At 36.6% G+C, this 13019-nt stretch overlaps 1 protein-coding gene across 7 annotated transcripts in view; it reads left to right on the forward strand.

Moving 5' to 3' along the window:
• Positions 1–13019, forward strand: part of LOC118748757 (optomotor-blind protein) — a 341761-nt gene that overhangs the window by 170216 nt on the left and 158526 nt on the right. For 6 of the 7 annotated variants that reach the window (XM_036483409.1, XM_036483415.1, XM_036483414.1 and 3 more), the window contains 2 exons: positions 8216–8329; positions 8978–9140. In XM_036483409.1, the coding sequence (XP_036339302.1) occupies positions 8216–8329; positions 8978–9140 (277 nt within the window). The remainder of the gene's footprint in view (positions 1–8215; positions 8330–8977; positions 9141–13019) is intronic. The other variant, XM_036483413.1, reaches the window with a different exon arrangement.

The raw sequence follows: 13019 nt of genomic DNA on the forward strand, positions 1-13019 counted from the left end.
TAAGAAAAGCGCAGAAATAAATGTTTTACTCTTCCAAAATGTATATTTTTTAATAAAAACACATGCACGCGTAATTTGCTTCGAAGAGAATCAACAATTAAAATTTTCCCATAAAGTGGCAGAAGAAAATATTTTAAGTGCGAAGATTTCCATGACATGCCACCGATATTGTCATGTATGAACGATTTTTTTTAGTAGTAGTAGTAGTCAGAAAGCCAGAAAACGAAGTTTATAGCTTTCGAAAGTCTAAAATTTTCGAGTTCCAAAGTTTTGTAGTATACAGATTTTAAAAATTCAAACCTTTATTACAACGCGTGTAAAAGGAGGTTTTTGAGTTCGAAATTTTAAATATTTTGCTTAACGCTCACCTCTTGCATGACATGTCAGCGATAATGTCATGCATGCGCAGTTTCCGTGCTTATAATTTTTTGAGTTTTTTAAGTCGCTCCACAAACAGCCTTGTCATTTCCGCTTGGGTCACTTCTCAGCAATTTGGCGACACCACCTACCATGCTGTGGTGAATTCTCACACATTTGGTTTGCAATAATGGTTGGTTTGTTGCATGTATTCATCGGCGTGCATTTAACTACAACACATAAGCAGACAGGACGCGCTCAAGCACGTGACTGGCATTTGAAGCGGCGAGAAATATTAGTTTTTGTTTTATGCCTTTATGAAGCAGAATTAAGATGAATGATCGCGCGCAATAAGCGGTGTCGAAAGCAGCCGAGGTAGAGGGACGAAACGTAAATTAATTTTAAAATATTGCAATTCTATAATTTAAAAATTTTTTTTTACTTGCGATTTCATGTGAAATATTTGTTTGCTCTTGAGTCTTTTGTGGTCTGAAATGTACTTTTTGCTTTATATACATAATTCCAAAACTAATACACAATTGCAAAATTAATATGCAATGCCTGACTTTGATAATTCTTTTCTTCTATTTTTTTCCGAAAATCTTCAATTTTAAATGAATATTTATAAATGCGACGCAAAAATTCTATTTTGGCATTTCGAATTCATTACTCATGTGTTCGTTTCAAAAAGCTGACCGAAAACGCGCGCCGAAAAAAAAGTGGAAATGCCACAAACGGCAACATTCTTGCAACGCTTGTCTTTCTCTCGCGCTGAATGTGTTGCAAATGCGACGAAATTGTGCGACGAATGATGTCATATTTGGTAGATGTATCGAGAAGAAGAAGAAAACATATTAAAGGTGTTCGCACACACATCCACCTACAAAAAAAGGAGGAGACAATAAAAATGTTAGCGAAAATGCGCTACAACAAAAAAAATAAAAATCGGCTGTCTGCCCGGTCAGTCAGACGCCCGTCAGGACAATTGAAACGTGCAACACGCAAGGCCAGCCGTAGAAATTCAAAGAGCAACAAAAAACAATTCGCAGCTTGTTAACAAGCCATCAACAAGACGAGCTTTTGAATGTGTGGCAAAGGCAACAAATCAATAAAAAAATAAAAAAAAATTTACAAAAAAATAAAAAATCCATAAAAACATAAACTCAGAGGCGCCTCTTTATTGGCATTCTTGTTGCTGTTGCCTGCGCTGTGGCGGTGGCGTAGTCTTCTCCGCATCGGCGGCCTTAACAATTTCGCTACAATTTTGCTCTGTAAGCGACTGTTTATGTTGCACTCCGCTGTAGGTGCTCGGAGCTTCTTGTTTCGCGCGCTAACATACATTGTTTTGCTGGTATTTTGGTGGCTCTCGAAATTGCAACAAGCAACAAAAAAAGCAGCAAGAGCAGCAACGATTTCAATACAAGTAGGTGTAGTGCTTATGTTTGCGCATTTTTGATGAATTCCTCGTTTTCGTATGAAATTTGTGCGGCGCCGTGGCCAGTTAACATAGATCGGCAGAGGGTATTTCGACAAAAGAAGTCCAGAAAAAAATAAAAAATGAAGAAAAATAAATTTGAAAGTAGAAAAAAGTTGTTGTAGACAATAGATTTTATTTATAAGATCACAAATACATTTCCACGATCACTTCTAGAAGAAAACTTGCGAGCGTTAGGCGATAATGTAAAGCATGCGCTGGTCAACCAACACCAGCTGGAGATTACACCACTCACTGTAGTACAAAGACAAATGAAGAGGTCGAATTCTAATTGGCCAAATTGACTCAGATTCCACCAAAAAAGTGATTTTCCATGAACCCACCATCGCTGGCTGTAATTATGCGAAAAGCAGGCGAAACTTAAGCTTGATCGATAGGCTACCTGAGATCGCTTGAAGATCGCTTAATGATCCGCAGCGATCTTACGACTGGTGTCGAAAGTGAAGAGGTACTTATTCGACTGGTTCGAAACACACTTTAGGTGATCGCTTAACGTGTTTACCATTCAACCAGAAATATTTTACCAAAGTCGTGTCATGTTCGGCACGCCGCAAGCTCTAATGATCTTAAAAAATGCCACCTCTAATATCTGTACATTTTTTAAGGTTAAGCCAAAAAAAAAAATCGAACAGCTTCGGGTAATCATGTCTGTAAACGATGGTTTGGTTCTCATTTAACCGAAGGCATAGCATATAGTGGTTATAAAATCGATATGTGATCCAATGATCTACAACGATTCTATCATTTATGGCTAGAAAAAGTCAAGGGAAAATTACAGTTTTAGTGTAGAATAACTTAAATTTATAGCTCAATATACTGATTGCAGGTTGATATCCTCTTTTTCTAATTCATAAAAAAAAGATCATATTCCCCTTAATATAAACTAAGATCACGCGTTGACCATACGATCCTTTAAAAATTGTCAAAGATCGGCAGATGATCACACGATCCGTCCGTATTCGATGCAGTTAATAAACTGTGACTGGTTGATCTATGAAATGATCGCGTGGTGATCTTCGTTTGCAGACTTTCCTAATCCGAAGAAAGCATCAATTGATGAACGTATGATCGGCCAAGATCCATAGTCGAAGACAAGTGAAAGTCAAGTTGAAGCTAATGAGCTATAGTTGATAGGTTATCGAAGTGAACACAATTTGATGTCGAGCTCCAGAGTTCGCAAATGTAACTTGATCTCCTTAAAAGTCAAAAGTTCGCATCAATTTCAGATCCCATACGTCATTGTCATGATCGCTAGATGATAGTTTATGTGGAACAAGATCATAAGGGTAAATTTAATAAATTTGGAATGACAGGACATGGAAGTGATCGCGAGCTGAACGCAATCGCAATGCCGATGAAGTTTGCTAGATGTTTAAGTGATTCAAAAAGATCGTATATCAAAATGAAATTTAAAAGTGCGCATGTAGCTAATTAGTTTGGATTGGAACACCCATAAGGCAAGCGCGCCTTGATATTTAAAACCTAATAAGCTTTAGATACCCGAAAAAGGCGGTTTAAGCTCCTCGAAATACTAAAATGCCTGTGGAAGTTTGATAATAGTTGATAAATTCAAGATCGCTAAACATTCCAGAAAGATCGTAACCCAGAGGGAATGTGATAAAGTTAACGTGCTACGATTGCAGAACATTGAACTGATCGCATGTCGATCTTTGCCACTTAAACCAACCAAAGTCGAAGAATGTTCGAGTTACCAATTGGTCAATTTTACTTTCAAAACTTAGAACAACCGCAATTTTCTCGCTGTGTAAAAGCAGAAGAACAGTGCGTCCACCGTTCGAAATGAAGATGCAGACCAAAGTCGAAAATCGCCCACGGCACAAAAAAAAGGGCCAAAACTAGCACGAACTGTAGCCAGTTAGCTCGCTCAACGATACAGTACGACGAACAGCCAGTCACTCAGTGCAACAGGCAGACAGACTATTGGACAGACATAGAAATGGACCCACAGCAGCATCAACGGGAATGGACAAAGAAGCCAACAGACATCAACGCTTTTGTGGCGATCGAGCGCCAGACTCATGAATCAAATTTAACGAACTAACTGCGCGTGCAGCACAAATGATGACAACGGCAACAAGAGCAACAAAAACAACAAGAGGCACAACAACATTAACAACGCCAACAAACACCACGTGGATGAGGATGGCGACGATGATGGCCCTCATCATCAGCATCATTATGAACGGTAACTAGGTTGGCCGAGTGCCTGGTTAACTGGCGCTACAGCGCGTCGCAAGCGGCCCGCCCACACTGAGAAAAAGGATTAGTTTCGACAACTAAAGATATTTAGTTCCCGAATTTTGACAATATTTGGGAATTGTGACCAAGGATTTGGAACTATTACCATGGGTTGGTAATTATAACTAAATATATTAAAGCTTCTAATATTCATCTAGGTTGTACCAAATCGTTAATTTAGTTGAAGGGTTTGGTAAATACTAATAAATATTTTTTTGAAGCATATTTCTACAAATTCCATTCAACTTAAAGTATGGTTCATAAAAGGATGCCATTAAGCTCTGCTAATACAGATAAGCTTTCTTTCAACACATGGATTAGTCATAGTTACCAAATCTTAGTTGATCGATTTGGTTTGAGAGCGGAATATATTCATGCTTATGAGCACCCCCTAAATAATGATCAGCGCTCTCTGAGCTCATGTGTGTTTCACATACGAAGAGCGCCAGCTAAGCAATGCACACAGTCCCACTTATTGAATCGTTTGAATGCGCTAGTATGCCGACCATTGCATAAAAACGATTCAATGAATGAGACTGTGTGCGTGGAAATCATTGCTCCGCTACCGCTGTTCGTATACGGGTGAAACACGCGTGTGGTTACTGAGCGCTCAGTAAGCTATGGCATGTCGATCACTGCGCTGGGTAGAGAAAGAAAAGTGTGTGCTATGACATGCCCAGGCTTGTTTGTCTCAGTTTCAGTTTTGCCATCGCCGCGAGTTGTTTCGGTGCGGGTATGGTTATTTAAAAATATAAAGTTTGATGCCAACCGGCGTTTCTCAGTGGATATATAATTCATGTGAATTATAATTAGAAAGTATCTATTTAGCCAAGGAAAAAGCAAAGCAGTATACTTAAACCAGCACTTCCAGCAGATATTGACCTGGGTTTTCGCACGACTATTCCTGTTTAATCGTTTCTTTGTAGGAAATTCTTACCACCATATACATATGTATTATTTACACTAGTAACTATTTATGTAAATATGTTTGTATTTTTTATGCTTAATATATGCAAATAAAAGAAGTAAACACAACAACCATCGAGTAAATTTTTATTTGTGTCAAACTGAAACTTTTTTCCAATAATAAACGGTTAGCTGATTCACGTCTACGGCAAGTTCATAAAATTAATTGAAAACTTGTATCAACCAAAGCATGGTTTATATTTGCTCAACAATGATTTTATTCAACTAACAATATTGTCCACTCAAGGTAGTCGTTTTGTAATTATTAACAAATATACATTTGTCCCAACTAGAAGGCTCAAGTAAATTGCAGACTTTCGTGAACTAGATATTTATTTCGCCATATCCAACTATGCCACTTGGTCACTATAACCAAATCTTGGTTATTATAACTAAACCTTTTTCTGAGTGCAGTTGACGATCGATGGGACGCAGATTTATGCGCTTGCATGTGATTATTGTTTTTGTTGTTGTTGGTTGGTGGTGGCAGTTCTTGCTTATTTGCTGGCCGTTTGCTGCTGAGGGTGATGAGGTTGATGATTATGAATGAGTTGTTGGGCAATGAATGATGCTGCTCGGCGACTGCTGCTACGAAAGCTTTATTGTTGTTGCTGTTTTCCATTTTTATTATTTTTTTTTTGGTCGTGGCTGCATTTGATTTGTTGCTCCTGCTGCCTGTGCTGAAAAACAAATAATGTCAGCCCACATAAATTTCAGCTTTCAATAACTTGAATTATGCTGTTTGGCGTACAGTTTTTCAGTTTTTTTTTTTATTAAATGCAATTTTAAGTTTTTTGTTTGCATTCTAGCAAAGAATTTTTTGAAAGCGGTATTTAAATATCGATAGCCTAAAAGCTCTGCGAGGGTTAAAGTATGTGATTAATAACACATGTGGTGAGTGGCAAATAATTAGTGAAAGCAGACTCTTTTATGGCAAAAACAGCGCAGCAAATATCTTAAAAAAAAAAAAAAAACAGACAGGTGCTTCGAATTGTGGTAGCATAAAAATAATTTATTTGAAAAAAAACTAATTTTAAAAAAGCATATATAAAAAAATATATAGAATTTTAATAAAAAAATATTTTTGTAAAATTTTTTTATTCTCAAAATATTTTAGATAATATTTTTTAATTATTTTTTTAATACGTGTTTGGTTTTACCAATACAAATATTAATTTAGAAAATGAAAAACAAATATTTGTGTGTATATGTACCTACATGCATATGTTTCGATCCATAATATTTTTAATTTTTAACTTCCCAATATTACAATTAGTTTTTTTAGTTTTTCAAATTACATACATACATATTTTATAAGACCTGCTTCTAAAAATTTTAAGTGAGCTTACATGTTTGTTTATTTTTTAAAGAAATATTAGAAAAAAATCACATACTAAAATTTTTTGAATTTTATTAATAAGGCAAAATGCGTAGTTAGGTCTCGAAAGAATAAAAAAAGAAAAATTTAGCTCCTATGTTTCTTTTATCACAAACTTTTGCATTTTTTTTGTACTGATATTCCTTGAAAAAAAAAACGGTGGTGTATTGTCCATTTGATTTTTTCTTAATTTTTTTAGCTATATAAGTATCTATCTTAAGATATGTTTCTCAAAATTTTAGAAACCATGAAAAAACTGAGGCATTTTATTGTATGAAATTTCCTAGAAATTTAAAATATTTAGGGACCATAAAAATTGAGTTTGGAAAGTTTTATTGACAAACCGTATTTTTATAGACTGGGAACATTAATTAAGAAATAAATAATTACGCCGATATTTGACTTTTGTTTACATATTTCAGTATTGAAAATTTTTGATTTAATTTCAACCTGTCGAGTTGGAGCCAAAAAATTAAAATAAATATTTTAAACAATAAAAAATTGAATTCAATGTTATAAGTTTTAAAATAAAAAAAAAACATCTTAAAACAAATCTTCGAAGCGATCCCATATACATTTTCCTACTAAATTTATTTCGAAATTTTTTTTACTTTTCATATATTAATTTTTTATTTTTGAATTTTTCCTTTCACATTTTTTGATCCAAATCTCACATTCATTTTTTTCTGCGTGTAATTTCCCTTTGATGGTTATTAACTACACTCATTGTTGTTGCCATTGCTGCTGGGGCTGCTGCTTACTGCACAGATTGAGTGATTGCTGCCTAAAGTTATAATTTTCATATTTGTTGTAAATGGGCGAGAGCAAGCGCTAGTCCGCACAGCACACCAGCGAACGTACGGTACACACACACATACATACACACCTTCCTTCCAGAATACCTTTTGGAACGTAAGTGAGTGTGCATACTGCTGTGTGGCACTTTATGATGAACTTGCAACATGCAGCCTAAATAAAAATGTTTGCTGTTGGATTTAATGGTTTGTTGGTTTTTCGGACGTAGAGTGCCTGCAGTGGTCACACAGCTACAAATGTACATGTAGCATATACATACATATGTACATCAGCCACAAAGCTGCAACATTAGCGCGATCAGCCCACATAATGACCGCTGGCGTTGGAGCATTTGGCTGGCTTTCCAATGCTTCATATTCTACTTGCATGCCTTGTGTGGCATGACTCTGGCTGTTGGGGCAGCAGCAAAGTCTATAAAGTGATTGTTGTTGCTGGCGGTTGCTGCCTTTTTAGTATGTGGTGGCAATTTTCGAGTTTGCAACTTTTTCTTCATCTCTTTTGTTGCTGTCGCTTTTACTGCGGTTGCAGCTTCGGCCTCGACCACGACAAATTTCAATTTAGTTTGCTGCAAGCAAGAAATAAACGTCGTTGGCGTCTTTGGCGAAAATTTGTAAATTTGACTGGTGTGCGGTGGCGCCACAAGCAGGCGCCATTTGATGAGCGGTAAGAAAAATTTTCGAAAATGGAATAAAAAATATTAAAAAGTAAATTGAATGAGCATTTGGTGGTCGAGTTATGTTGGAGAAATGCAGATTGGTAGGGAAAATGATTGTTTATTGCTTTTGCTGTAGGAACATTTTTTTTAAAGATTATTTAAATATTTCTTTTGACTATAGTTCCAACAATTTTTTGTGGTTACGAAATTTCTTAAAAATTGTACAAAAATACATAATATGTTCTGATTTAAAATTTTTAACAAATTTTCCTTTTTTCTTTCTTTTCAGGCAAATGTTTCCTCAAATGAAATTTCGCGTATCGGGCCTGGACGCCAAGGCGAAATATATTTTGCTCTTGGACATAGTCGCTGCGGACGATTACCGTTACAAGTTTCATAATAGGTGAGTGTTACTTTTTACCCCTTTTTAAATACCTTTTTCTGTAGTGAAAACTTTTGTATAAAATAAAATTATATGCAGTGATTATTTTTGCAAGAAAAGAAACAAAAATAATAGAGATTTTTTTTTCGATATAAACTTTTTAAAATAGTTTAGTTAAACACATCTGAATTTTGTGAAAAAAAATTGTTTAATTTAACATTTATCAGAAAATTTGGATTATTTTAAAAAATCAAGTATTCAGAAATTGACCGCTAAAACTTTTTTTTTCTGAAATATTTTTTTCTTGACTTAATTTCGGCATAAATCTTTACATATATCAAATGTTCTTAAAGGTTTGAATAAAAAACCTGAATTATGCTAACACAAAAATCTTAATTTTTAAATATATATATCGAATATTTAACTTCATTATTTAAAAATTTTTATAATAGCTTAACACAATCAGTTCTGAATTTAATTTAAAAAATGTGTATATAATTTTTTTAAATTTATTTCCAAGTTTCCTTAGCAAAAATCTGTCTTAATCAATTGTTCTCGTACCTTATCTAATAAAAATTTTCCAATAGCTCTTTTTTCACATTTTTTTCATTACATCAAAAACTTCTACAAAAAATGAAATTATTGCATCCATCACCTTCTCTCTTTCAGCCGTTGGATGATCGCCGGCAAAGCGGATCCAGAAATGCCAAAACGCATGTACATCCACCCCGATTCGCCAACAACCGGCGAACAGTGGATGCAGAAGGTCGTCTCATTTCACAAATTAAAATTGACCAACAATATTAGTGATAAACATGGATTTGTAAGTACTGTACGTCTTCTCTGTTTACCGAAAATTTCATGACAAAAAAAAAAATCAGAAAAAAAGAGCGTTAAAAAGTCGAGTTATTTTCGATGTTGAAAACAGAAAATGGCCGCCTTACAACAAAAAAAGCAAGTTTGGTAAAAAATAAAGATATTTCTCAATTTGAAATTTTCTGCAATTTGAAAAGAAGAGTTACAAGCAAAAATGAAAGAATGTAAAATTTGCGGAAAGAAAGACTTAAAATCTAAAATAATAAAAAAGTCAAAAGTTTAAGTAAATAAGTGAAATAATGAATAAGTAAAGAAGCTGCTTAAAAGCCAGCGCAAAAGTACAAAAATTTCAAACTTAGGTAAAGTTTTAAAATTTAATAAAGTTCAAAAAATTTTAGAAAATTTGTTTTAAAAACGTCATAGTGAGATTTTTCAATTCTTAACTTTTTTTATGATATTTCAAAAAAAAATCGGTTGCAGCAAAATTAAAATATATTCCAAATATTTTTTGTTTTGTAAACGCGTGAATTTCAGATTGAGAGAAATTTTTATCGGCTCATTTAAACATCACTGCATTATTAATTAAATTTCATACATTAACACATACATATTTATTTTAATTTTGAGTAAAAAAATACTAGCAAGTGATTGAAGATATATTTTTTTAAATTAAAGCATTTTTTTTATTTTAAATTTTTTTAAGATTTTTCACACATTATTTTCTATCTATTCATCCGCCATTTCGCAACAAACAGCAGTTCGCTCATCAATCGCCGCCTCTGAACGGCGCCATGTTTGTCGGCAAACTTCAAACGTTTTCGCGCTAACAACGCGTTGCTTATGTTAGCTGTTGTAGCTTTTGTTGTAAGTGAAGTTTATTTATTGCTAAGCGTTTAAAAAATGTGTACAGCAACAGCAAACAAAAGTAGCAATTGTGTGGCAAAAAGGCAAAAAAAAAAAGAAAATTGAAAACGAGCAAAAAAAAAATATTGAAAAAAATCCGCTTGTCTATTAAACCGCCACTGGCTTTTTGCCCCACACGCCGCATGCATACATACAGCTTTAGTGCGTTTAGTGGCAGCGGCAGCCATTTATTCGATGATAACTGTCATTACAAATCGATATTTATGCTGATGCTGGCGCGCTGAGGCAGTCCATGGAATTGGATTGACTGCGTGCGGTGTTGCATGTTACTGACTGTGTTTCTTTTTTTACGGCAAGCGCCTCATGCTGCGGGGGGGGATTCGGTAATCGGTGGTTGTAGACAGAGATTTTGAACTGATAAGTCTGAACTGATAAGTGACCTCAAAAATCAGTATGTACTAAAGTAATCGTTATATAAAGTTCGGTAGCTAGAACTACTCGCCAATATTCTATAATTGTGGCACAGTCCATAAATGAAAAAAATTGCTTATGTTCGAATTTTCGAACATGTTTAAAATTTTCTTTTTTCAAGTTATTTTGCATAATGGAGTGCTTAGAAGTTACGAAAATGTATTTTAAGACTATCAAGCTGAAGTTCGAATTTTCGAACATAGATTCGGTTTTGTAAATTTGACGTTTATTTAATTTTTTACAAGAAAGCCATTGTATTTGTAGTGAATTTAAGGGGAGAAACCTTTAAATTTCCTCGCTTGGTTACATACATATTATGTATGTATTTACCTTCATTTAAATATAATTTAAAAAATCGTTTGAAACTGTAGCCACATAAAATTCGCCCTTTCATTTCTATTGCAAACTCTGAATACTTGAGCGCCTATCAAAGTTGTCTAAAATATCGTTTGAAATGCTTTCTTGCCTATGTTCGAATTTTCGAACATGTTTTGAAAGAACCCTTGTTACGTTATTTTGCGGCGTTATCCTGTACGTATTCTAAAACATCGATTGACGTGCTTTATTGCTTATGTTCGAATTTTCGAACATCTTTTAAAACCGCGGTTTTTAAGGTACTTTGTCTAAAAGTGTTCCCTGGGACGACACAAATGTGCCTAGAGTTTATTGCAGACAAGTTCGAATATTCGAAATTAGAAGTTTTATGTAAAATTAACGTACTCTTTTTACTTATAGAAAGAGGTACGTATTTAACTTTATTTTACTTGAGCCTCGACTTTTGAAAGCAAATGAGCAGCTTCCAAACACTCATTGCGTCGGACCAGCACCATAAGTCTCTTTATCCGCGTGCTACCGTTCTTTTTTTTAAGTCGACCCTCCTCACTCAAATGTACTCGTATCTTGCAACTTGTGCGATATCAAAATTATCCACATCCTCATTGATTTTCCAGCAAAAGTATTACTTATTCATTAATTATCCGCGCACTTTCTTCACTAGCTCCTCTTGCGGAATCCACTCGCCAATGAATTAGCTCTATATTGATTATCGAAATGAAGCGTTAATAAAAAATCCAAAATAATCGCATGCCGCACACAGCATCCTCAATGAAGCGGCGATGCGGCACGAAAAGCGCGCAAAACCAAACACAGATAAACCAGCAACGCTTCGCTGCTTGACTGCCTGCCTGCCTGCCTGTCGTCCTTCGCTTGCGCCAATGGGCCGCCGCAAAAGTGACAGTGGCGATTGGCAGTGGCGATGATCATAACGATTCATATTTGTCTGCACGCCAGCAGCAGCACGAGCAGTGGCGGCTTGTCCACTCCACGAAATGAGCAACCAACGCCTGCGCCGCACTACATGCGCGCCCCATCGGACCCACCACCATCACAGCAAGACCCCCACCAGCATGCGCCACGTTTTCTACTTGTTTTCCAATCAGTCTTTTGGCTAATTCCGCCTGCTTTTCGCGCCAGCTTTGAAGTATGCCGCCAATGCGGCAATAAACTATGCTTTCGCAGCGTTGCGAAGCTGTGCCGCGCGGCGACTATGATGCGAACTATTGCTGGGATCCGGTTAGTCCGGCTATAGACTGCTAGTTGGTGTGCAGATTTGCATACGAGCAGCTAGTGCGCGCGCTCGCTTGTTGATCGCCGATTGATCGGCGCTGTGGCTGTTGCTTTTTTTCCAACTCACTATTCGCTATTTCGGATTAAATAGCGCAATAAAATGTGTATAAAATAGCAACAACTGGCACAGGCGCGAGATTACCGCCGTTGTTGCCGCAATGATCAGACGAAAATTTATTTATTGATGTACGCCAAGAGCAAAAGTTGACTGCTGCGGTGCGCCCGCCGATGCCAGTGCAATGGCGACGGTGTTGGCGGCAATTTGCCAGCATGGCTTTTGATCTTCGCGAATTTGCGTGGATAGACGGAGGTGGATGTACATACGTCGATATGAATGTGCGATTGGGAGGAGGCTCATACGTTTTTATGGTGTCGCCACCGCCCGTTGCGTTGCATACACGCCAGCGAGGAAGATCCAAGGCAATTGCGTGGGAAGGGAAGGCAGACGACACGGGATTTCGGCGCAGACCACTGGCCTGTACGTGAGCGCATTACATCCAATATGGAAGCTCGTCTCTGCTATGCCTTTTGCAGTCAGTTAATCATGGCCTTAAGCGCCGCAAGCGAGCGCAACTAAGCAGCGCCTAGTAAGGTCATGCGCGCGCTGCGTAAAACGCACGAACTTTGACACGATAGCCGCACGCGTCGGCGGGCATAAGTTGGACATGTGGCAATGGTTGTGTAATTTTTCACGCGCCACAGGCGGAAAAAACGCCTGCTGGCTAAGGCGAAAACTAAAGGAACGTGTCGCGCCATGTCCAAATGAAAAACCGCAAGACGACCGGAAAAGGGTTAGCACAGGCTGGGTTGACAAGCAACCTGCCATAAGTTATGTTATTACAACTCGTAGCTGCTAATTTGTCACATTTTCCCGCCCAGCGTCAGTTGTGGCGCTTCACAGGACGCGTAGAGCTCACCTCACTGAAAAAAAAAA

Source organism: Rhagoletis pomonella, unplaced genomic scaffold, assembly GCF_013731165.1.
Source record: "Rhagoletis pomonella isolate Grant_MI unplaced genomic scaffold, Rhpom_1.0 Rhpom_scaffold_00013, whole genome shotgun sequence".
NCBI lineage: Eukaryota > Metazoa > Arthropoda > Insecta > Diptera > Tephritidae > Rhagoletis > Rhagoletis pomonella.